Source organism: Saccopteryx leptura, chromosome 12 (genome assembly GCF_036850995.1).
Source record: "Saccopteryx leptura isolate mSacLep1 chromosome 12, mSacLep1_pri_phased_curated, whole genome shotgun sequence".
Taxonomy (NCBI): Eukaryota; Metazoa; Chordata; class Mammalia; order Chiroptera; family Emballonuridae; genus Saccopteryx; species Saccopteryx leptura.
This window is the reverse complement of record NC_089514.1, coordinates 37,853,673-37,880,579: the sequence shown is the minus strand read 5'-3', so window position 1 is coordinate 37,880,579 and position 26,907 is coordinate 37,853,673. Positions and strand designations below refer to the sequence as shown.

Sequence of the window (26,907 nt, the reverse complement as noted above, 5' to 3'; positions counted from 1 at the left end):
ACCTCCTGGAGACAGTGGGCGCTGTGCAGAATGGGCAATAAATTGCACTACGATATGAGTGGGTGGGTAGGTGGCCAGCAGGCCTGTCATCTCCAGCACTGAGATGGTCACAAACCCACCTTTATCCGAATGGCACACTGCCCAGCAGCAGTGCAGGGGAGGCAGGAGTGGATGTGGGTGGTCAGCCTGCTGCAAACACTATTTCCCCAGGATGAGGGGAAATAGTTTCTGCTCCATCCCAGCTTTCTAGGATGCCTGAAAACTAGACTGGGAATAAATAAATCCAGTTCCCAGAAGAGATCGCTCCACTTAAAAGTTGGAGTGCAAACAAAATAAAATCAGATATTGATAAGCCTACTTAAATATCAGGGGTTTTACTGTTGGTAATATTTCTTTCATAAGATTCACATTGGGGCCCAGATTCCAAGTTATAAATGTCAATAGCATTGATCACAACCTCATGGAGCAATTTTTTTATTGCAAACTATAAAATGTTGATGTATCTTTCCTGAGTACCTCCCAGGATTGTTATAAGAATATGTGGATGTGACAACATGTATGAAAACGAATTCTATATTGTACAAGGCTGTCCCAGTATTAATTACCACACTGACCCCTTCACAGCTATGACAATGCAGCAATGAGAGTATGGTAGGCCTTTGACTAGGAACATTTCATATGTTATCACATTTTTGTTTTGCTACTATTTTTGATCAGGACTAGGCCTTGGACGGATTTGCCAGGTTTACCCTGGACAGCTTTCTCTCTGTGCTCCTGGCACCTGTCCCCAACCCATGTCTTTGGACAGACTTTTATGCTATCTGCTTTGCTCTAGGACTGCCACCAGAGCCCAGAAAGCAGGTCTTATTTTAGAACTTCTCACTTTTCCATTTCAAAAATCCATTCTGCAATTTTCTAGAAGGTGGCGAGGGATTTACTGTATTTGATAAACATCTCACCTACATAATGCTTTTAGTAACTAAACCAATGGTTCATACCTATGAAAATGAATGTTCCCAGAAATGGCTCTAAATTGTGACTTTCAAGTAGGCAGTGACAGTATGAAGTCTCCACACTTTGCCACGTGTGAATACCCAGGGTCAGGACAAGAGACCTGCTTTGATTTTGATTTGATTGTCCAAGTGTTGAAAACAGTATTTTCAAAGGTGTGGTGAGGAAACTCCTGATGCTGGACTCAGATCCACAGAACTGGGCAGCTGAGATTTGCAACTCTAGCTCATCCTTGGAGTTAAGAGAATGGAATTCCAAAATGTCTGCTTGCTGTCTGCTTGTGACCCCAATAAACCCATCCTGAAAAAGAGTACACTGAATGTACAGAATAATTTCTTTGAAAACAGTGTGAGAGAAAAAAATCTCCAGGCACTAAATAAATTAAAACTTTTACTTTGAAGAAAATAGAATTATAACAAATATGATCAACAATGAAAAAAGAATGTGAATGTGGAGAAAGAGTAATTTAAAGATTTGGCTCAACTCAACTGCTCCTCCTAGTGTCAATAACTGTGGTTACCGTCCTCGAACATTTCTAAACAAGTGGAAAAGAAATGGAAAACTATCTTACTTTGCAATATATCATTATTGTAGAAAATTTTTTATCAACTTAGAATAAGATAAGAGCAGAAAACAGGGCCTCCCGGTTTCTTGAGAAGGCACTGATTTAAAGCTTCATGATAAGCAATTAAGAAAAACACAGTAGAGAACCACCAACATAAATATAGAGTGAAATTTGTTATTCCTCCAGATATTATTTTAAATATATTTTGTTTGTGCACATGTGACACAACTCTCTAGCAAGTCATTTTTAAAATAGGTATTGGAAATTAATCATCAAATTAGACAAAATATTCTAATAAACGTTCAAGAACACAACGTTAGGACTTGTGACTGCTGATACATTCAAATATACACAGACAAATGCTTTCTTCTCTATTTTTAACTCTTCATAAAGGTAGCTTCATTGCAATGTCTCTGTTTATTACACAATTTAAAGTATCAATTTTTTTTTATTATTCTTAAGAGGAACCTGGTTGGATCTAACTAACGGGAAGGGTTGCAGGGAGAGTTAGAGCACGTGGGAGGAGCAAGCAGGAGGCAGCGGACCAGCAGCCATGAAAGTCTGTGGACGGCTCTGTTCTATCAGCTACGAGCTGTGTTTTTAAGCCTTGCCTTCTGTGACTTTGGTGGTTTAACCTTAGTTCTCTCCTTTCTACTTTCAAAACTCCAAAAAAGAGTTCAGCTATTAAAAAGTTCCAAAACAAGCAAATGTGTTCCTGGAATCCTACCCTTAACTTTGCTGGAGAACATGTACTAAGGCTTCTTCTACAGCCAAAATAATAAAAGATCGTTTAAGTGGCTGGAATTCTTGCTTGATTGCACGTACGTGCCTATGTCAGACAACCATAAATAGATTTGGGAAAAAAAATAGGGGAGTCTTTATAACTCTGATGAAATGAAACGGAATGTTTTGAAGGCAGTCAGAAAACAGTACATGCATTTATAAAATTAAGACTTGAGTCCCTTTGCCCAAAGTCCCCTTCGAGGAGGAAGAGCCCACCCAGGTCACGCATTTCCAAGGGAATAAAAACAACTGTCTTTTCATTAGTAATATATATTTATTATTCTCAATCCCGTAATTAAGGTTTCTTCTTTATATTATCCTTTTGAGCTTAGATAGCTGCTAGATCTTTTGATATTTTTCTCCCATCAGTGCTTTGTTTGCCCAGAGTACTAAAAAATCCTTCAAAGGATAAAATTATGCCTATGGTTACTGGTATAAATGAAGTCAGCAGGGAGTTGCATGGGTGTTACCTAGGGCAGAATTGGCCCTAAAATAATCTGGGTCACATGTTACAGCCGTTCAAAGAGACTTGAGGATTCGTTCCTCAAGAAATTCTTACTCTCTTAGGCAGGTTAACATATCCACTAGCTTTTAAGAGCTGAGTTAATATATATATTTTAAAGACATCGGTACTTCATTTTGAACAGTGACTTACTTCTGTGTTACCCTACCCATCTTTTATTAACCCATCTAAATTGAATTCAAATTAGTTCTTGCAAATGAGTTCACTCTATTTTGAACCTATTACTACCGTACAAGAGAACTCACCATTTGCTTCAGTTACATAATTGTGCTGCAGACAAGCAAATTAGTTTGCAGCGATAGAGAAAGTCCGCACTGCTAAGCAGTGTTTAAATGTAGTTCTTCTGAATCTAGACCTCATTCTGAAGTGAGAAATGTTGAAATGTCAATGATGGGTGCAGGGTCACAGGTCCATTTGGAGGAAGAATCAATAATATAATTAATGCCTGAATTCCCAGCTCTCTCTAAATTGTATGGGGTTCGAATTGGCTAGAGGCCATAGCGTGGCTCTAAGGATTCAATATGTAACACTGGGATACCAGAAAGTAATAGTTTTATAATATTTTTAGTGAGTCACTTAGCATTTTCTAAAATAAATCCTTAAGGCAACAAAATATAAGACTCACAGGGACTTAAAATTAGCACAGTTCTAAACAAGTTTTGTTTATAATTTAAAAAATTTATCTCAAGTTCAGCTTTTAGTATTTTACCTAAAATGTTTTAAAAGTAATCTAAGGTTGGGGACTCAGTATATTAAATAACTTTGAGTTAATTCCAAATTTTTTAAAAAGCATATGTGATGGTAGGGATTAAAAGAAAATCATTACAATTCTATCAACTGATTAAAAAACTTTACATGAAAATGTAAGACATCTTTCAGTATTCTAGACACTGTTTTTGGTAGAAAAATTAGAAATTTCATGTTCATGGAAAATGCAAGTAATAAATATCTCTAAAGTAATCTCTTAAAGAGACACTTCTTATTTTGTGAAAAATAATATTCTTAAGAATATTTGCGCTCCAAAGTGAAAGCTTACTTGCTGATATCCAGCACCTTTTAAGTAAAATTTAAAGACTGAGCACAAGGCACATAGTTTTTAAAATTTCTAAAGCAGCACTACCAGAGGACTACACATCCTGATTTTTATCAATGAAATTAACTACTTCTGTTGTGATATAAACGATAGCTCTCAAAGGAAGGAAGGTCCTAGGCACGCTAACTCAAGTGAAACAACACAAAGCTTGACTACTACTTCAATTTTCCTTTTCTTTTTGGAAGACATGAAATAACTTAGATAATGTAAACAAACAATATCTTCTCCGAGAGGCATCCTACTAGTCATAGTGGAATGACTGAACCCGGAAGGCCATTTGGTGGGGCATGTATGTGAGTGTGTCTATGATGGCAGGCGCTGAATACAAGTTGCAACAACGAATGACTGGAGCGGATCAAGTATAAATGGTGAGGGGTCAGAACCACAAGAGGACAGTGGAAGGAATATCACAGCATCATCCACAGACCTCCTCCTGTCTTTGGTAGACTATTTTAAGCAGATAAGATTTGCCATATATTTTCCTGGGAACTCTGGAGGCCATTCTTGCTTTGTCTGTCTGAAGGAAAGAAAAGGAATTATCTGAATGGGAAGTTCTTCTCCCCAAATACTATTATATGTAATGTGCCAGATTTTCCTGTGACTTCAAATATCGGGTTAGAAATTCAACCATCTTATCGGAATTGTTTCATAAACTGGGTACCTGGTTGAACAAAACCTTTTGAGCAATTATGAGAGAGGCATGTGTTTGATCATTTCATTAAGGTAGGGACTGTACACTGTATGTATTACTTGGTGCATGAAAGCACTTAATTAAGATATGTTAGGCCACTGATCAGTGAAGCTGTGGTGAGGTGGGGGGAAGGGTCAGTAAAAGGGCGAGGAACATATACAGAATGCTCCCAGCAGAGGGCGTGCCTCCTTAGATATTAGGGATACTAGAAATTAAGAAGAGACTCTTCAAATGGCAAATGCAAAGCCTGTGTTAGACAAAAATAATTACACTAGAGTGTTCTTCTAACTCTGAATTTAATCAAAATAAATTGCCAAATCTTTCAAATAAACAACTTCAGAATGTAATGTATTCATTCCATGAGTTCCTCACAATAAGCTGTCCACTGTATCTACCTACTAACAGTACTTATTGAAGACATTTTTATTTAAAAAGATTTTGTTCTACTATTTATTTTCATAACTTATGGCATCTATAATTAAAATATAGTAACAGTAAAAAGTGAGACAATAATACTAAGTATAACCCAAAGCTCCCCAGAGACAAAATTTTATAACAAATGATAGTATATTTTATCAAAGCAGTTCTAGTTAGATTTTCCCTAGCATAATGCTTGAAATGTGATCCCCACAATAAAACAAGAGTGACTCACTCAATTACTGGGCTTTTCACTTTCAATCATTTACTAACAGGTTTGCTCCCAATAAAAGACCTTTGAATAACTTGAGAAACCCAGATCTACAGATTTCATCAAAGTTTGAAACCAATAAATAAAACTGTTTTAACAACATCAGGTGACAGAACAGAAATCAAATAAATGAAATACATATACTTCAAGTAATAAAAGTACTTAGTTTCCCAATAAGGCTCAGGGGAAAAATAAGTAAACTGAAAAAAAAAAATTGAAGGATCAATTTTATCTAACTGAAAAGTTGTCATCAACTTTATTTAGATTATAAAGTTAGTCATTCTATGGCACTTAATAAATGCTATTTAGCTGACACTAAAATGTTTCTTGAAGTCTAGTTACATAAAGATGGAGCAAATGAATTTCAGGATTTACAGCTCTGAAGCAATGCCACTCTGCTCTGGGTACACAAACTCAGACACAGCAGTGCTGGTTCAGCGGAATATGGCGGCCAGTATACAGTTACAGATTGATCACTGCTTAATGGCTGAATGAATGGATGAATGAATAACTGGGTGAACAAATGAAAAAATGTCATGACAACTAATCAGGAGAGTTCGAAAAATTAAAAGAGAGAGAGAGAGAATGAACATAATCTGCATAAAGACTTACTTATTCCACGCTTGTCTAAGGTGTTTAGAGCTGTACACGGTAAAGCGTTCTGAAACAGAAAGAAAAATGATAAACAATCTTTGTTTAAAATGTATGTATTGTTTAAAAAGTATGTTTAAAGTCAACTTTTAAAAAGACAGTGTTCGATTTAGCCATATTATGCTACTAACCACAGTAGGTCTTCACCTTTAAAATAGGAAGGTCTTAACATTTTAAACAATGAAGCATTTTTTTCTTTTGTCTAGAGTGATTTGTTTCATAATCTAGTTTTGTAGTGATTATTTCTTAGAATAACTGAGTTTAAATTGGGTTAAAAAATGTAAATTCTAAACATCCAAACTGTAAGTAAATTTACAGGAGAATACTGACGCACTGGTCAAATAACAGCAGCTGTTTTTCTCTATGAATACAGCTCTGACCAGATACAGTAATATTGGCTCTCCTTTCTTATACTCTATGATATTTCCACTTGCCCAAAGCCAAACTATCAATGTCTTATAATGTATATTTATAGTTCTCATTGAACAAGCTTTATTATATTTTCAAATTAAAACATGTTTGTTTTACCAAGTTAAATAACAAAGGGGCATAGAATAGATACTGATCATCTCTCCTGTTCCCATTGTTCACTCATGATGATATAACAATTATTAATGGCTTTGTATGTCTCTTTCTACATTTCCTATGTTACTAAACACAACCCTATCCATATATACAGGTATATACACTATTTTACTTTTTATTTGGATTATACAATAAACATTCTCTAAAAATTTTTAAGCATTTAATAATATATAGTGGACAATCCTTCAAATCAAGGAAATAGGTGTAAAGTTGTCTTAAAACTCTATTAATATTCCATAGTCTAGAAGTATCATAAGTTATCTATTTTCAAGCCGATGAAAATTTAGGTGGCTTCCAGTTCCTTTCACCTTAAAAACAATGCTTTAGTAAATATCCTTGCACATCTATCTCTAGACACTCATGTTTTCATTTCTGTTGGATAGATTAGATTCCCCCCAGTAGAGTAGAACTGCTTGGAAAATTGCATGTACATTTTACCTTTAAATAGACACTATGATAGGTTACTTTTCATTTTCCCACAAGCAATGAGAAATAATGTCTCTTTAATAGGATGTATCCAGGAAAGTAAGAACGGTTCAACATATGCAAACAAAAATACATCATATTAATAGATAAAAATCACTTGACCATCTTAATCAATGCAGAAAATCATTTGACAAAACTCAGCATCCACTCATAATAATAACTCTCAGCAAGTGGAATATAGACGGAAAGAAGGAAAGTACCTCAACACAATAAAGCCCATAGATGACAAGCCCACAACTTGTTATATTATATTTAATGATGAAAGGACTTTCCTCTAAGATCAGGAACAAGACAAAGGTGCCACTCTCAATACTCCTATACAACATAGTACAGGAAGTCTAAGGCAAAGAAATTAGATAAGAAATAAAAAAATAGTAATAAATAAATAGTATCTAAAATGAACAGGAAGAAATAAAATTGTTTCTGTTGCAGATGACATGATTTTCCCCCCATATTACTGCTAGTAAATATTTAACCTATTCAACCATTGAATTTGTGTGTGTGTGTATATTTTATATATATATATAATATATATATATATAATGATTTTAATTTGTATTTACATAGAATCAAGTGTCCTACCAAATATACCTACCCTCACTCCCTTATTCCCCTTGGCCCCCCATACCCCCTCCCCCTCAATGCCCTCCCCTCTTCCCTCCAGGATTTGCTGTCCTGTTTTCTATAATGCTGTTATGTATATATAATTTCATTAATCTCTTTCCCTTCTCTGATCCCATCTTCTCTTCTACTCTCCCTCTGAACACTTTCCCTCTGGTCCCTCTGATCCTGCCTCTGCCTCTGTTCCATCCCTCAGTTCACATTGTTCATTGGATTCCTCAAATGAGTGAGGTCATATGATATTTTTCTTTCTTTGCCTGGCTTATTTCACTTAGCATAATAGATTCCAGGTTGATCCATGTCGCAAAAGGTTAAGATTTTCTCCTTCCTCGTGGTTGCATAGTATTCAATTGTGTATATGTACCACTGCTTTTTAATCCACTCGTCCACTGATGGACACATGGACTGTTTCCAGATCTTGGCTATTGTAAACAATGCTGCAATAAACATGGGGGTGCATTTCTTCTTTTGAATCAGTGATTTGGTATTCATAGGATATATTCCTAAAAGTGGGACAGCTGGGTCAAAGGGCAGTATCATTTTTAATTTTTTGAGGAAACTCCATACTGTTTTCCACAGTGTCTGCACCAGTCTGCATTCCCACCAGCAATGCAGGAGGGTTCCCTTTGCTCCACAACCTCGCCTGCACTTATTACGTGTTGTTTTGTTAATAAGCACCATTCTGACAGGTGTGAGGTGGTATCTCATTGTGGTTTTAATTTGCATTTCTCTAATGATTAGTGATGTTGAATTATTTTTCATCTGCCTATTGGCCATCTGTATGCCCTCTTTGGAGAAGTGTCTATTCATTTCTTTTGCCCATTTTTTGATCGGATTATTTACCTTTCCTGGTGTTGAGTTTTACAAGTTCTTTATAAATTTTGGTTATTAACCCTGTATCAGACATATTGGCTAAAATATTCTCCCACTGTGTGGGTTGTCTTTTGATTTTGTTAATGGTGTCTTTTGCTGTGCAAAAGCTTTTTAGTTTTATATAGTCCCATTTGTTCATCTTGTCCTTATTTTACTTGCCCGTGAAGATAAATCAGTAAAAATATTGCTATGAGGGATATCGGAGAATTTATTGCCTATGTTTTCTTCCAGGATGTTTAAGGTTTCACGACTTATATTTAAGTCTTTTATCCATTTTGAGTTTACTTTTCTGATTGGTGTAAGTTGGTGATCCAGTCTCATTTTTTTGCAAGTTCCTGTCCAATTTTCCCAACACCATTTGTTAAAAAGACTGTCTTTACTCCACTGTATGCTTTTACCTCCTTTGTCAAATATCCATTGTCCATAAAGGTGTGGGTTTATTTCTGGGTTCTTTGTTCCATTCCATTGATCTGTATGCCTGTTCTTATGCCAGTACCAAGCTGTTTTGAGTATGATGGCCTTCTAATATAACTTGATATCAAGAAGTGTGATACCTCCCACTTTATTCTTCTTTTTCAGGATTGCTGAGGCTATTCGTGTTCCTTTTGGTTCCATATAAATTTTTGGAATATGTGTTCTATATCTTTGAAGTATGTCATTGGCATTTTAATAGGAACTGCATTGAATTTATAGATTGCTTTGGGTAATATAGACATTTTAATGATGTTTATTCTTCCGATGCATGAACACGGTATATGCTTCCACTTGTTTGTATCTTCCTTGATTTCTTTTATCAATGTTTTATAATTTTCCAAGTACAATTCTTTAACCTCTTTGACTAAATTTACTCCTAGGTACTTTATTTTTTTTGTTGCAATAGCAAAGGGGATTGTTTTCTTAATTTCTCTTTCTGACAGTTCATTGTTGGTGTATAAAAATGCCTCTGATTTCTGAATATTGATTTTATATCCTGCCACCTTCCTGAATTCATTTATCAGGTCCAGTAGTTCTTTGACTGAGACTTTAGGGTTTTCTATATACAATATCATATCATCTGCAAATAATGATAGTTTTACTTCTTCTTTTCCAATCTGGATGCCTTTTATCTCTTCTTCTTGTCTGATACGAAGTTGGTTTTGGGTTTTTCATAGATGGCCTTTATCATGTTGTGGTATGATCCCTGTATCCCCACTTTGCTGAGAGGTGTTTTTTTTGTTTGTTTTTATAGGGACAGACAGAGAGTTAGAGAGAGGGATAGATAGGGACAGACAGGAATGGAGAGAGATAAGAAGCATCAATTATCAGTTTTTCATTGTGACACCTTAGTTGTTCATTGATTGCTTTCTCATATGTTCCTGAACCATGGGCCTTTAGCAGACCAAATAACCCCTTGCTCAAGCCAGTGACCTTGGATCCAAGCTGGTGAGCTTTTTGCTCAAGCCAGATGAGCCCGTGCTCAAGCTGGCAACCTCGGGGTCTCAAACCTGGGTCCTTCTGCATCACAGTCTGACGCTCTATTCATTGCGCAACCGCCTGGTCAGCTGCTGAAAGTTTTGATCATAAATGTGTGTCAAATTTTATCAAATGCTTTTTCTGCATCTATTGATATTATCATGTGATTTTGATCCTTTCTTTTGTTTATGTGTAGAATCACATTGATTGATTTGAGGATATTGTACCAGCCTTATCTCCCCAGAATAAATCTCACCTGATCATGATGCATGATTTTTTTATGCATTGCTGAATCCAGTTTGCTATATTTTGTTGAGAATTTTAGCATCTAAGTTAATCAGGAATGTTGGTTTTCTTTCTTTGTAGTGTCTTTGCCTGGTTTTGGAATCAGTATTATGCTCGCCTCATAAGAGGCGGGAGTTTAGAAGTCTTCCCTCCTCTTGAATGTTTTGAAATAGCTTAAGAAGGATAGGAGTTAGTTCTTCTTTGAATATTTGGTAAAATTCGCTTGTGATGCCATCTGGACCAGGACTTTGTTTGTTGGGAGTTTTTTGATAACTGTTTCAATCTCATTTGATGAAATCAGTCTGTTTAGGTTTTCTGATTTTTCTATATTGATTTTGGAAAGATTATATGTTTCGAAGAATTTGTTCATTTCGCCTAGGTTGTCTAATCTTATGGCATACAGTTCTTCGTAGTATTTTCTTACAATCCTTTGTATTTCTGCTGTGTCAGTTGTTACTTCTCCTCTCTCATTTCTAATTTTATTTATTTGAGTCCTCTCTCTTTTTTTCTTGGTGAGTCTGGTTAAAGGTTCATCTATCTATCCTGTTTACCTTTCAAAGAACCAGCTCTTGGTTTCATTGAACCTCTGTATTATTTTTTTAGTCTCTATGTCATTTATTTCTGCTCTGATATTTATTATTTCCTTCCTTCTACTTCCTCTGGGTTTTACTTGCTGTTCTTTTTCTAGTTCTTTTAAATGCAGGGTTAAATTGTTTATTTGAGCTTTTTCTAGCTTCTTAAGATATGCCTGTAGTGCTATGAACTTCCCTCTCAGGACTGCTTTTGCTGTGTCCCATAAATTTTGAGTCGTTGCATGTTCATTTTCATTTGTTTCAAGGAAGTTTTTTATTTCTTCCTTGATCTCATTGTTAACCCATTTGTTATTTAATAATATACTACTTAGTTTCCAAGTGTTTGAGTGTTTCTCAGTTTTTCTGTTGTGGTTGATTTCTAGTTTCATGCCATTGTGATCCAAGAAGATGCTTGATATGATTTAAGTCTTCTTAAATTTGTTGAGACCACGTTTGTGTTTTAGCATGTGGTCTATCAAAGAGAATGTACCATGAGCACTTGAAAAGAATGTATATTCTGCTGCTTTGGGGTGAGAGGTTCTGAAGATATCTATTAAAGTGAGTTGATCTAGTGTATCCTTTAAATCTGCTGTTTCCTTGTTAATTTTCTTTCTTGAGGATCTATCCAGTGATGTTAGTGGGGTATTGAAATCCCCTACTATTATAGTATTGCTGTTGATGTCACCTTTATGCCCATAAAAATCTGCTTTATATATTTAGGTGCTCCTATATTAGGTGCATAGATATTTATAATGGTTATATCTTCCTGTTGGATTGCTCCCTTTATCATTATGTAGTGACCTTCTTTATCCTTTACAATAGTCTTTGTTTTAAAGCCTATTTTGTCAGATATTAATATTGCTACCCCAGCATTTTTTTCATTTCCATTTGCATGAAATATTTTTTTCCATCCTTTTACTTTCAGTCTATGTGTATCTTTTGTTTTGAGGTGAGTCTTTTGTAAACAGCATATGTACAGGTCCTGTTTTCTTATCCATGCAGCTACCCTATGTCTTTGGATTGGAGCATTTAATCCATTTACATTTAAGGTTATTATTGATATGTAGTTGTTTATTCCCATTTTATTCTTTAAATCTACATTCCTCTTTTACTAGATTTTTCCCCCCTTTGTTCTCTTTACAACAGGCCCCTTAATATTTCTTGCAGCATTGGTTTGGTTGTAATGAATTTCTTGAGTTTTTTTCTTTTTTGTCTGGGAAGCTTTTTATTTCTCTTTCAATTTTAAATGATAGCCTTGTTGGATAGAGAAGTCTTGGTTTTAGGCTCTTGCTTTGCATTACTTTGAATATTTCTTGCCATTCCCTTCTGGCCTCTAATGTTTCTGTTGAGAAGTCAGATGTCATCCTTATGGGGGCTCCTCTGTAGGTAATAGACTGCTTTTCTCTTACAGCTTTTAGTATTCTTTCTTCATCTCTTAATTTTTGTATTTTAATTATGATGTGTCTTGGTGTTGGCCATTTTGGGTTCATCCTTAATGAAACTCTGTGCTTCCTGAACTTGTGTGACATTTTTCTTCATCAATTTAGAGAAGTTTTCAGCTATGATTTCTTCAGTCTGATTCTCTATCCCTTGTTCTTTCTCTTCTCCATCAGGAACCCCTATGATGCGAATGTTATTTCTCTTCATGTTGTCACAGAGCTCTCTTAGAGTTTTCTCAGACTTTTTGAACCTTTCTTCTTTTTGCTGCTCTGCTTCTGTACTTTTGTTTATCTTGTCCTCTAACTTGTTGATTCGATCCTCAGCTTCATCCATCCTGCTTTTAATTCCTTCCAGTGGTGGTCTTCATTTCTGATATTGTATTTGTCATTTCTGACTGATTCTTTTTTATTATTTCAATATCCTTTTTTATACTTGCTATCTCTTTATTTAGGTGCTCACTAGGTCCATCAATTGTTGCTCTAAGATCTTTCAGCATCATAAAAATCATTATTTTAAACTCTGCATTGGTAATTTGGTTATTCCCATCTCATTCAAATCTTTTTCTGGGGTTTTTTCTTGTTGATTCATTTGGGTTGCATTTCTCTGCCTTGCCATTTTGTCTGTGTATAAGAAGGGTGTGGCCACAGGAATCCAATGGGTGTGGCCTGTGTTCCCTAGGTGTGGTCTGTTTGCAGGCCCACCACCCCCTCTGCTGCTGCCTCAGGCGTTTGGGCACGGGCATTGCTGGCACAGGCCAGCTGCGGTGGTTGCTGTGGCTTCAGCCTCACCTCCACAGGTGGGACTGTGTTCGTGTGCCTGGGCTGCAAGCCTTGGCCAACCGGGCCTCTGCACCACCCCCAAAGATAGGACTGAGCTCGTGTGCCTAGGCTGTAAATGCTGGCTGGCCCCCGGCCTTTGCCTGGCCTACACAGGTAGGACTGCATTCACGTGTTTGTTATGCAAGCTCTGGCCGGTCCCCTGCCTCTGCCCCACGGGGCTGCGCTCCTGTGCCCAGCCACAAGTCTCAGCCGGTTCCTGGCTTTTGCCTGGCCCCTGTGGGTGGGACTGCAGGCAGGACAGCTCTCATGCCCCCTGCCCACAGCTGCAGGTTGTACTGCTTTTGGGTGCCCCTTCTGTAGCTGCACCCCTTGCCCCCCTCCAGGCGGGACTGTGCTTGTGCCAGGCCTCAGTTGCGGCCTCCCCAGCTTCTGCCACCACAGGCAGGACTGTGCTCCTGCCTGGGCCACAGCCACTGCCAGCACCTGGTTCCACCCTCGCTGACGGGACTGTGCTTCCACATCCCACTGCCTGCTGCCCTCTGGCGAGCACTCAGCAGTGTAGTGGTGGCGATGCAGCTCAGACCTTAGCACTCAAGACTGTATCCCTGATGGCTCCCTGCTTCTAAGTGATTCTTTGCTCTGACTGCAGCAGGAGAGCTTCTGTTTGGCTGGTGACCTGCTTTCCTTTGCTGGTATTGCTGGTTCCAGGAAAAATATTCACTTTAGATTTGGGGAGTGACTCAGCCCAGGGGCAGATGACATGATTTTATATAAATAAAATCTTAAAGAATCCACCAAGAACTAATAAACAATTGATCTCTAATTCCCAGGGTTCAAAGATTTGGAATTACATATACAACTCAAATACTCCCCTGAGAATTCATTGATCTTTCCATGATGATGCTGAAGTTATTGAAAGTTCTCATGAAGTCTCAGTGTCTTCATTCAAGCAGGGTAACTGTCAAAATATTAAATAACCTGCAAGGCATAGGCACTGACCAAAACTAGCCATGTGCTATCATGATGAGCATTAGCTTTAGACCAGGCCTCATTACTAACATCCATGTTCCAAAGCCACAGGCAAATATGCTCACCAACAACTATGTATTTGTTTCAGAAGAATGTCTAATGTCTGAATTATTCTCTAGAAGATTGCATTATATAAGATGCAATATAATTTAGACAGTTGATGTAGAGCAGCAGTTTTCAACCTTTTCATCTCATGGCACACATAAACTAATTACTAAAATTATGCAGTACACCAAAATATATATTATATTTTTTGCCGATATGATCCAAACCTCCCCACAAAAACTAAGTATAATTTTTTTTTTTTTTTGCATTTTTCTGAAGCTGGAAACAGGGAGAGACAGTCAGACAGACTCCGCATGCGCCCGACCGGGATCCACCCGGCACGCCCACCATGGGGCGACGCTCTGCCCACCAGGGGGTGATGCTCTGCCCATCCTGGGCATCGCCATGTTGTGACCAGAGCCACTCTAGAGCCTGAGGCAGAGGCCACAGAGCCATTCCCAGAGCCCGGGCCATTTTTGCTCCAATGGAGCCTTGGCTGCGGGAGAGGAAGAGAGAGACAGAGAGGAAGGCGCGGCGGAGGGGTGGAGAAGCAAATGGGCACTTCTCCTGTGTGCCCTGGCCGGGAATCGAACCCGGGTCCTCCACACGCTAGGCGGACGCTCTACCGCTGAGCCAACCAGCCAGGGCCTAAGTATAATTTTGATTCATTCACACTAGACAGCTATTGTGTTAGCCGTTGTCACTTTTTTTTATTTGGAAAAGAGATCAGTGTTCCTGACTAAATAGTCAGATATAGCATGTTTAAAAAAATTCTTGCAGCACACTGGTTGAAAATCATTGGTATAGTACAGAAACTTAGATATATTCTAGGTTTGAGGATTAACTGACAAAGTAAGGAGAAATGAGCAGAATAATTTTTTATAAAGTTTAAAAAAACAATTATTATTATCTAAAGTCTGGTATTAAAAAGCAAGATATAATTTAAAAATTAATTGCATCAAATGTCATTGTAAAACAAATTTGATCTCCTTAACTTTGTACTCTCCACAAAGCAATTTTAATAATTTGATATGATTTGGGGAGGAACAAGAATTCCATTACAGATAAAATTAATGCAATCTTGCATTTACAAGTAAATTATTATTCTCAGCAATTAATTGACTACACATAAATATTAGTTCTAAGAATTGCTTCTATTTAAAGCTTGACAGCATATGCTAATAGAAATTTTTTTCTGAAATACAATATGTCAATTTTAGCCATGCATAAAAGAGCCAAAATTGGTAGTGAAGTATGCCATAAGGAAGCAGGAAAAATGAGGAAAAAGGAAGTCTTCCTACATTTACCTTCTAACAACTTCACATGAACTCTTACAAATGTCACCGGGGCACCCACCTGGGTGCCAGGCATTGCACGGGCGATGGGCACAGGAACATGAATCCGTCCTGGTCACAGTTCAGTGGCACAGAGTGTGGGTACAAAATGACCAACACATGGTGAAAAGCCCTACAGTGTGGATACAGACACATTCTCCGGAGAGCGCACAGGCACAGGGCTGTGTCAATCTCTTTCTAATTGAAGACAAGATCAACCCAGATATTTGAAACTCCTCCGAGTCACCCACGGGACCGGATGTCTTGTACACAACAGAACCTTTCCAATCTTATCTGCTAAAGTACACAATGTCAAGTGGAGCCATTTCTCACATTTTCAGCAATGAGCGTACATTGTATTTACATCGTATTTTAAAAACTTTCCATCATAAATAAAAGTAATGTTCCATTAGAGTGAAAGCTACATAATTACTCGCATAAGTTATGAAAACAAAAAGGGGTTCACATTAGTTCCCCAAGTTATTAACAAGTTTGTTTAATTAAGCAGGTATTCAGCTGCATATGAGTAAATTTATCACATTATTTGAGTATTTGTGCGTGTTTTACACTGTTCTCCAGCTAAGATTACTCAGTCGCTTGGTTCTTTAATGTCAGTTTTCTCTTACCAATTATGTTTAAACTAGAAGTTTAGAATGTTATAATTTAAAGCATTAGCTAACTCATAGCATAATTGAAGGGAGCAATTAATTTAAACCTGCAGGCTGATTGTTACCTTCTCTTACTGCAGGGACACTGCAGAGGATGATCACATACAACAAACAGGAGACGGGAAGAAATCATTTGCTGTGCAACGTGAGGAGGGTGAGGAACGGAAGGCTGGGAAGGTTTTTCTTCAAACCCCCAGCCATGCTTGCACATTGCAATTCACTGAAATGCCACAGGCCAAGAGCTAAAGAACAATGCCGCAGGTCCTTAAGTCTCCCAGCTTAAAAGAGTTACACCTGAAGGGGCCCCACGCACCGCAAAAGCATCCTTGAATTCACAGGAAGCTGGAACCTAAATTGGAAATGACTCATTTACTAATTGGTATGTACAGAATGGTGCAGGAGAATTATTCTGCTATTTTCCACATTCCTTTTTCACCAATCTGTGTTTTCATAATTATAAGACACTGCTGTATTTTCAACTTCAATAACAAGAAAACAAATAGTTAAATCAACTAACAGATAAAAACCACCAAGTTATGTTCAAAAGACTTGAAAGGCTAAGCCAGAATTTGTAAACTTTTTTTTTTCTTAATTTAAGTGACAGGAGGGGAGATAGAGAGACAGACTCCCACATGAGCCCCAACTGGGATCTACCAGATGACCCCCAACAGGGGTGGATGCTCTGCCCATTTGGAGCCTATGCTCACAATTGAGCTATTTTTAGCACCTGAGGTGGAGGCTCCAGTGGGCCATCCTCAGCTCCCAGGGCCAACACTCTCAAATCAATTGAGCTATGGCTGCAAGAGAGGGAGAGAGAGAGAGAGAGAGTGAGAGAGAGAGAGAGAGAGAGAGAGAGAGAGAGAGAGAGAGAGAGAGAGAGAGGAGGAGAGGAGGGGAGAGGCAGAATGGTTGCTTTTCCTGTGTGCCCTGACTGAGAATTGAACCTGGAACTTCCACATGCCAGGTCAACATTCTACCACTGAGCCAACCGACCAGGGCCAGAATTTGTAAACTTAACATTTTTCTTAATATCTTTTTTTGGGGGTGGGGGGCCTGGTTAGGAGGGAGGTAAAGGAGGACTAGCAATAGAGACAAAATCCTAAGATGTCTCAAACTTTATTAGTATATCTTTTGCAAATGGATTTAATAGCATCCAATGTAAATAATACCATGGAATAAACATGTCAATATAAAAATTAGTACGTCCAAAATGCCATAGGAATTATTAGATGTACTTTATAATTAGCTCCTCTAAGCCAGTGATTTTCAACCAGTGTGCCACAAGAATTTTTAATACACACAGTAACTGTTTTGTCAGGGGCACTGACCTCTTTTCCCTTAGCGATTTTCACATTTAAAAAAAAAGTCAACAGCCAACACAACAATAGCTGTTTGGATGAATGAATCAAGACTATACCATTTTTTTTGTCAGATCAGCAAAAAATATATTTTTGGGTGTGTCACAGAATTTTAGTAATTGGTTTATGTGTGCCATGAGATGAAAGGTTGAAAAACCGTTGCTCTTAACTATATATTCAACTATTCAAAAGTAAATTCCTTAGGATTCTTTTACATTTGAACAAATGCGTTTCCTTCTTCTCCTTGAGCTTGTACAGGTAGTAAGGATATAAACACTGAGCTGTGGGCATCCCACTGCCTGGCCGAGTATGGCGCCTAAAGCCTCCAGTCTTTTATAAGGGTGACAATGAACATAGTCATGAATCACTCTGGTGACCCTACAATCACCCTAGTTACTTGTTTATGTGACAGATAATATCCCTCAGTCCTTCGGGATGAAAGGCATGAATTTTTGTTCATCGCTTATGCGCTCTACAAATATTTATCGTGTGCCTGCTGTTTGCCGGGCACTGCTCTGGGCACTGTGGATAGAGCAGCACACTAAACATTTGCGATCATAAGTAGCCTACTATAAGCCATGGGAACCAATACTAATGCACCATCAATAGAAGAAACTATATTTACAAGTGTGCACAAGACTTTACCTTGTTATATTTATTAGAGAAAGCAGGCCAGCGGTAAACATTTCAGTTGATATTCTGATCAAGATATAAAATAGCTGGATTGAAACCATCTATAGTCCTCAGAACTGAAGTAAAGTAGAATTCATGTACAGTAGAAGGTTTCTCCCAAAGAGAGAAAGCTAAGCTTGTTCCAAAATATGGGGATTTTAGATATCTCAGCTCCAAAAAAGTGTATTGAGCCAAACAGAGCATTCTAGAAATTGTACAATTGCAAATAACAGCTTTAAAACACTTGATGGCCCAATATATATGATTGAGATATGACACGTTGCTAGTATTATCAGCAAGAGACTTTGATGTGACATATATATATATACATATATATTTTAATTTTTATTGTTTTTAGATAGAGCAGAAGGGAGAAAGAGAGAGAGAGAAACACTGATTTGTTTTTCCACTTATTTATGCATTCATTGGTTGTTTCTTGTATGTGCCCTGACTGGGGATTGAACTCGCAATTTGGCATAGCGGGATGGTGCTATAACCAACTGAGCTACCCAGCCAGGGTGGCTCCTGCTTGGTTTTGCTGTGAGCCTAAAACTTCTCTGAAAAGTAAACTCTATTAAAAAACAACAAGAAACCCCAACACACAAACAATTCTCTTCCCACATGCATCAAGTGTCTTTGCCCTTTCAAGTCTAGGAGAACAAATCTGTCCTATGTGCACAGGATGTGCCGACAAATGTCTGCCAAGTTACAGTGACTTTACACATGTTCCTTACCAAAAAAATATATATATTTCAGTGCCTCATTTTCCCTATCTTACACATAGGAATTGTGGCAACACTTACCTTAAAGAGTTAACTATGAATGTTCAGTAAGAAAATGAATCTCAAGAGCTAATAGGAGTGCCTGACACATAATAAACATGCAGTACCTGTTAGCTATTATTACTACCACAACTGTTATTAATAATATGCTAAAAAAACTGAGCATCTGGTAGAGTTATGTTATACATATACAAGGCAGACATGTGGTATATAAAAAGTGATATTACTCTAGGGAGGGTAAATGCTAAGCTACCTCAAATATCCATCTTGAGGCAACAGTTAAAGAAATGAACAAAAATCACAGACATGTCGATGTCCTCACTCCTTAGATGTAATTCTGTGGTCCTGGTGCACTGGTGGAGAGCAAGGACTGGCATTCGGAGACAGTGTAGCTGTCCTTTTCTACAGTCAAGAGATTATTAATGGAGATTACAAAGCTAGCTCTAGAGGCAAAAGCATCTGTGTACAAACAGTACATACTTATGTCCTTTTAAAATAATCTCCATTGCAAACACTATTGTCTGCTAGCTACAAAGAAGTTCTGATAGCGCTATATCAGGACACGTGGGTAAGAGAAGAAAATTTCATCAGATAGTACAGCTGAGCTAATTATCAGTAGTCAGTTTATCACCTTATTGGTCTGACTTAAATATTAGGGGGGCAGGTAAAATATTACTTGCATCTTAAATAATGGAAACCATGATTTTTCTTTCACCTAACAGCATAAGAATTATTATTCCATAGTCATGTATTTATCTTGCAGCAGAAGCCCTATCATAATGGCTTAAAAGGGTTTTAAAATCAACCTGATGTTAAACAGAAATCAATTTGATTCACTTATGTTAGCCAGGAGTAGCCAACAAGCCTACTAAGTTAGAAGACATACTATGGCATATTAGTTACTCAGCAAATATCTCTTCTCTGCTGTGTTCCCACCTTCATGAGAGGGGTATACTTCTCTGCCCCACTGATGTTTTATGTAAATGATGGGATTATTAGTGGTACTGACATAGCAGGGGCTGGAAATGTGCCTGTGGCAGTGAACCTACCCCTTATTCTCTAGTCTCTTGTCACAAGAAGAGCATTATTCTGTATCTGTCGTTCCAAGGACACATGTGTGGAAAAGACCCGAACTGACCCTGTAGAACCCAGTCAAGATCAGCTGACCCAGCTCACCACAGGCGTCAGCAGTGAATGCATCCTCTGGCTGTATGGCCCTGGCCTTGGAGTGGTGTGTTTTGAGTACTATCACGTAGATGGACTCCTGCATCTGGTTCTGGCCCGGGGCTCCTTGAACCCCGATGCAGGGCTTTCCTCAACAACCGTCAGCCACACCCCTCTCTCTGCGTAGCCGCCCCAGTGAGGACGTCACAAGGTAGCAGATATGAAAGCACCTGGCAAATAGTGAAAAACTGTACAATGCAAATGGCATCACCAACCAGCACTTAAATTTGTCACCATTATTCTGTGTTTCTAAGAACTTTCAAATACAAAAAATGTACAGAGATTCTCAGGTTACAAACACCATTCTGTTCTCCGTGCTTCCGATGCCCCAGAGACAGTGGAGAGCAAATCCTTCTTTCATCCTCCCCTTGGTTCAACCACTTAGCCTTAGTGGTGGGGAACCACTGCTCAAGGTGGTCAGTACAGGGCTTTGAACTCGTGCCATTCCACTCCTGCCCCGGAGACAGTTTCCTACTCAAGGTACTGTTGTCAAGACCCAACCTAAACAGGGGAATGAAGTTTTCTTGTTTTAGAGCTAAACTTCCAATGCCCTGTCTGCCTTTCTGAGATCCTGATTTTTGTAAACTTTTTAGAAAGATGTTTAAAAGTTCAGGCATCAGGAGATACAAAGGATTCTCTGCAATGCATAGGTTTCCAGCTATACATTTGTTAGTATGCACTGTGAGCAGGGTAAATATAAAACATCAAGTTATAAATTAAAGCCTGACCAGGCAGTGGCGCAGTGGATAAAGCATCGGACTGGGACACAGAGGACCCAGGTTTGAAACTCCAAGGTCACTGGCTTGAGCACGCGCGCATCTGGTCTGAGCAATGCTCACTAGCTTGACCCCAAGGTCACCAGCCTGAGCAAGGGGTCACTCCATCTGCTTTAGCACCCTGGTCAAGGCACATGTGAGAAAGCAATCAATGAACAACTAAGATGCCGCAATGAAAAACTGATGCTTCTCATCTCTCTCCCTTCCTGTCTGTCGGTCCCCATCTGTCCCTCTTTCTGTCTCTGTCAAACACACAAAAAGGTTATAAATTAAAAAAAGCAATAAAAATGTATGGCTGGTTTATGGTAATGCCAATGATATGTAACAACTTAAATTTTCCACGTTTAAGATGACAATGTTTTCAGTACCTTGAAGATTATGTGTGTCTTCATTTAATTCTCATCTCCACCCTCTTAGACTAAAACTCTAATTCTTTTCTTAGATACAATATGAATGGAGTCACACAAATTGGACAGTATACAAGAACTTTAATTCTCTTGGGGGGTTATTAAAGAAACAGAGAAGTCTTTATTTAGTGATTGGCATTCCATACCAACTTTGGTGAGATGAAGTTGGCATAACTACCAAACTAAATCTTATAAAATTCTAAGAGTAAGAGTATGAAACCAGTCTACCTAGGATTTGTTGTTGTTAAGGCTAAAATTAGAACTTCACTTCTCCTTGAAAATCTAATCTCACTGCATTTTCTATGGCATTTTCTAGATACTCTGCTGATCTTCATTATCACTGCTGCCCTCTAGTGAAAAGAAATGTGAAAGTCTTCAAGCAGAAAAGAGAAAGTCGGTATGGACAGTCTCTGCTTTGCACTGAAATAGATTTCTACAATTCATAAAGACAATCCCACCCATTGGTCTACATCTTTCGGGGTGGAACTGAGTTGTTACAGTAGTTCCCCCTTTTCCATAGGGGTCCCCAGCGAATACCAGAAACCACAGCTAGCACCGAGCCTCTACATATACTGTTTTTTCCTATAAACACTCATCTTTTCACTTAAAGGCAGCACTTTCCAGGTTCTATTAGGCATATCTGTGTTGCCAGCATCAATCACTAGTCTTGTGCTTTGTGGCCATTATTAAGTAAAATAAGGATCACTTGCACATATGGGCTGTGTTAAGGACAGTCAGCTACTAAGTGACGAACAGGCAGGGAAAGTAGACAGTGTGGATACATGGGACCAAGGGACGAGTCACGTCCCAGGCAGGACAGAGTGGTGCAGAGCAAAAATAAATCATGCTGCTCAGAACTGCACACAATTAAAAACTAACAAATTGTTTATTGCTGGAACTTCCCGTTTAACCTCAAGAGCCTTATTTGACAACAGGTAACTGAAACGCAGAAAACGAAACTGCGGGCAAGGAGGGACTGCTGTATTTTACATTTTTGAGTGATTATTAATATTTAAGTTATTTCTTATGTTCATGTTATAGCACTGACTATATCCATGACTTATTTAATATCAAATCCTTGGTTAGCTAAGGACCTACGGGGGGAAAAAATCACCCCTGTGTCTATGACATTACTGCTAACTGGTGAGAGCATAATTTCTCCCAGGCCAGGCCCTGCCATGGTAGACCCTTCCCAGCCCAGGGCTGCAGGCAGGAACTACTCATCAGGACATCAGGAGGAACTCACACTTGAGATAAAGCCTCTTTCTGTGACTGTTCGTAGTCAGTAGGTCCTTTTGAACACAAAAAAACATCTACCCTTCTCTTCTCAAAAACCCCTCCAATGAATCTTCTCACACTTCAAATACAATTCTAACTCCTCACTTGGGCCCTTCAGGGCCAGCCCCTCCGAAGCCGCTCTGTGCTCTCCGCGGTCACAGCTCTGCAGACACACTAACCTGCAGTTTCCCTACCACCTGTCTCCCTTCTGGCACATCGACGCCGTAGGAAAGGGGCTCTTCCGCCCTGTGCACGACCGGCCTTCCGGCCCCGACGACGCTGCTGGCCCCAGCGCACCCCAGCAGCACGGGGACGGCTGACTGAAGCGGGGGCTCTCGCTGTCACCACTCTCCCCAGCTTGCCACCCCCCGCGACCCCCCAGCATGATCGCCGCAATGGGAAAGTACGGCAGTAATAACTGTCTGTCCTTCCTGTCAGAATTGACTTTTTAATTTTTTTTTTTACTTCCTTTGTTCTGTAAAGTTCACTATTTCATAAACTTACTAATTATCTTGCTTTTCCACTCTGTGACCAGAGTGGCATTATTGGTAGGAGGAGGAAGGGCCGCACTGCAGTCGATGGTGGCTGGTGGTGGGTGGACAGAGCTCTAAATGTCCGAAGCTTTGGGTCAAGAGGGCCCACAGGCTTTTCAGCAATAAAATCTGAGATGAGTCAGATATTTGCATAATTTTGAAGTCCATTTTATAACCATCACATAGTTACACCCCTGTACATTCAGATGTAACCCATGATCATTATGGTTGCTATCAATCAATTTTTAAAAAGACATAAAAAAGAAATAAAATTTTAAAAAGACATAAAAAATGTTCTTGAGTTAAAGCATAAAGGACGAGAGGGGAAGGGTGTGCCGGGCAGAGGACCTGGATAAACAGCACACATCACTGTTTCGCAGTCACAGGCCCTCGACGGCTTGGAAGCACTTTTATATCAATTATATAGCTAGCCCAAATCTTCTTAAAAATAGAGTATAAGTAAATAAAAATTAATAAAGAGAATGTGAAAACAGATCATCTCACTTAATTTCCTCAGGAATTCTGTGGGCCAGATGGAGCAGACGCACTGCACCCAGCGGAATTCTGTGGGCCAGGTGGAGCAGACACACTGCACCCAGCGGAATTCTGTGGGCCAGGTGGAGCAGACGCACTGCATCCAGCGGAATTCTGTGGGCCAGGTGGAGCAGACGCACTGCACCCAGCGGAATTCTGTGGGCCAGGTGGAGCAGACGCACTGCACCCAGCGGAATTCTGTGGGCCAGGTGGAGCAGACGCACTGCACCCAGCGGAATTCTGTGGGCCAGGTGGAGCAGACGCACTGCACCCAGCGGAATTCTGTGGGCCAGGTGGAGCAGACGCACTGCATCCAGCGGCATTCTGTGGGCCAGATGGAGCAGACGCACTGCACCCAGAGGAATTCTGTGGGCCAGATGGAGCAGACGCACTGCACCCAGCGGAATTCTGTGGGCCAGGTGGAGCAGACGCACTGCACCCAGCGGAATTCTGTGGGCCAGGTGGAGCAGACGCACTGCACCCAGAGGAATTCTGTGGGCCAGATGGAGCAGACGCACTGCACCCAGCGGAATTCTGTGGGCCAGGTGGAGCAGTCGCACTGCACCCAGCGGAATTCTGTGGGCCAGATGGAGCAGACGCACTGCACCCAGCGGAATTCTGTGGGCCAGATGGAGCAGACGCACTGCACCCAGCGGCATTCTGTGGGCCAGGTGGAGCAGACGCACTGCACCCAGCGGAATTCTGTGGGCCAGATGGAGCAGACGCACTGCATCCAGCGGAGGAAGGAAGATGTCACTGCTCAGCCCGGGTGTCCTGGGTGTCTCCTGGCCCCAGGCGTGGTCTGTGCGGAGCAACCTCAGGGCATGGAGACTCCGCACTCAACCTCCCTGCACTGAATGTCCCAGACAACAATGTCTGCCGCTCCCCCCAGCTTTTCCATCACTGTCTTCAAGTCAAGGGGAGTCATTCACACAGAGTGTGAATGAAGGCTAAGAATCCAAATTCCCTCAAGTCTACAAATCATGAACGTGGCTGTTTCCATACTAGGTCCTAAGGACTGTGCATCTGACAATTTATTAAAAGCACAGGTTTAAAGGGTTTAAGAAGATGCAGGCAGAGCCCTGGCTGGGTAGCTCTGATGGTTAGTGTTCTCCCAGTATGCCAGGGTTGTGGATTGGATTCCCGCTTGGGACACACACAAGAATCAACTAATGAATGCATGAATAAGTGGAACAACAAACTGATGTTTCTCTCTCTCCCTCTCTTTTCCTTCCTCTCTCTCTAGGACCGATAAATGAAAACTTTTTTAAAAATAAGAAAACATGCAGGTGGGAAGTGGATTCTAGGACCTACAAGAAGATATAGATCTTTGCCAAGATGCCACAAGGCAGGGTTGAGCACAGCCTGAAAATTCTCCCTCAGACTTCTTTGTTTGCAGCCAGAAACGCTCGGTTACAGAGGCACAGGCAACAGTGAGAACCCCAGGCTGGGGACTGAAATACTTGGCTTTAGTTTTTGACTCTGCTGCATATTGGAGATTTGGTCTTGGACAAGCCCCACAATCTCCCTGAGCCTCAGCTTTCCAGTTTCCTTGTCTATAGAGTGGAATAATGGTATTAGAATGACATTATAAAAACTCAGAATTCCTTTAACTATGAATTGAGAGAATATATTACATTGCTCTGTGTCTGGCCAGTAGCTGCCGTCATCACTGTGGCCATGCACGTGCAGGTTCACACTGGATTTGGGCTGACGGTAAAGAAACAGTGGAGCCAAAAAATGGTCTTCCTTTATTCAAGACTTATACCGGCCAGCGAGCAAACACGCAGGGCTCCCAAAGCCACTGACACAGTCTCTGGTTTCACAACCAGGAGAATCTTCTCCGGTTTCTCCTAGAATCAAAGCCCCTCACCTTGGTTCCCCATCTGCAGATCTTCTCCCTTCTCTCTGCACAAACTTTGCAAAAACATGGCTTCCTCCCTTCTCTTTTCAATACTTTCTGGCGTGAAAACCTCTCTTCCAGCAAACATTAGCAAGACAATGGCCCTTTCCAAGCAGGAAGGTAATTTGCAACTTCACAGATCACATACCTGGCACTGCCCAGCACCATTTTTTAACACTAAAAGTGAGCAAACTAAAAAAAATATAAATTTTAGAAACTCATTTGCCCAACACTTTGAAAAAAAGAAAATATTTCCTAAAATGTAAGGCACAGTGATCCCCATGGTATTCTACTTCTGACATGGTTTACATCTTCCCTCTGGAATGAAGAAGTCTAGATTTACTTAGTTTGGGCCTCCGTCAGGCTTGTGACTAGGAAGGACCTGAGGAGAAGTTTTTCACCTCATTACAAAGCATTAGTACAACTAAGTCCATATTTAAAGTACTGCCTTCAAAGTCAGAATGTCTGTTGGCTTAGTTTTCGGCACAGGATGTTTAAAATACTTCCATTCTGCAACTGGCCTCCTATGGCAAATTCTTCTGTTTTATCTTACATCATTCATTGTAAGAAATTCTTCTTCAGCAAACTTTCCTTAAACAGACTCTTGTATTAGATAACTTTCTCTTAGAAGTAATATAGTAATTTTAAAAATGCTCTATTATCTTGCTTCACTTGGGAAAACAGAATTATTTTAGTCTAAATTTCATTACTTTAAATTGCTTTCAGTCAATGAGCATTTCCCCCTCCCTGAATTTTACAGTTCCTTTTTTCATAACTCCTGCGTAATAATTGGCCATTAAATAGCTGTTGAATGCCTCTTCTGTTGGAAGCACTTAAGAAATAATTAAAAGTATCAGATATGGAATCTACATGTTATTTCGGGGACAAGCTATTTTATACAAATTGATATTTGTAGTTTGATGTAATTTAATAAATACAGAGATCAGATCCTCTCAACTTTTCTGAAGTTCTTTATAAACTAATCGTCAGCCCTGGCCGGTTGGCTCAGTAGTAGAGCGTCGGCCTGGCATGCAAGGGGTCCCGGGTTCGATTCCCGGCCAGGGCACACAGGAGAAGCGCCCATCTGCTTCTCCACCCCTCCCCCTCTCCTTCCTCTCTGTCTCTCTCTTCCCCTCCTGCAGCGAGGCTCCATTGGAGCAAAGATGGCCCGAGCGCTGGGGATGGCTCCTTGGCCTCTGCCCCAGGCGCTAGAGTGGCTCTGGTTGCAACAGAGCGACGCCCGGGAGGGGCAGAGCATCGCCCCCT

The 26,907-nt window shown here is 39.8% G+C and overlaps 1 protein-coding gene across 5 annotated transcripts in view; it reads right to left on the bottom strand.

The window, feature by feature from the left end:
• Window positions 1–26,907, bottom strand: part of CDK14 (cyclin dependent kinase 14) — a 621,136-nt gene that overhangs the window by 125,635 nt on the left and 468,594 nt on the right. For all 5 annotated transcript variants that reach the window (XM_066353824.1, XM_066353828.1, XM_066353826.1 and 2 more), the window contains one exon: window positions 5,967–6,015. In XM_066353824.1, coding sequence (XP_066209921.1) covers window positions 5,967–6,015 — 49 coding nt within the window. The remainder of the gene's footprint in view (window positions 1–5,966; window positions 6,016–26,907) is intronic.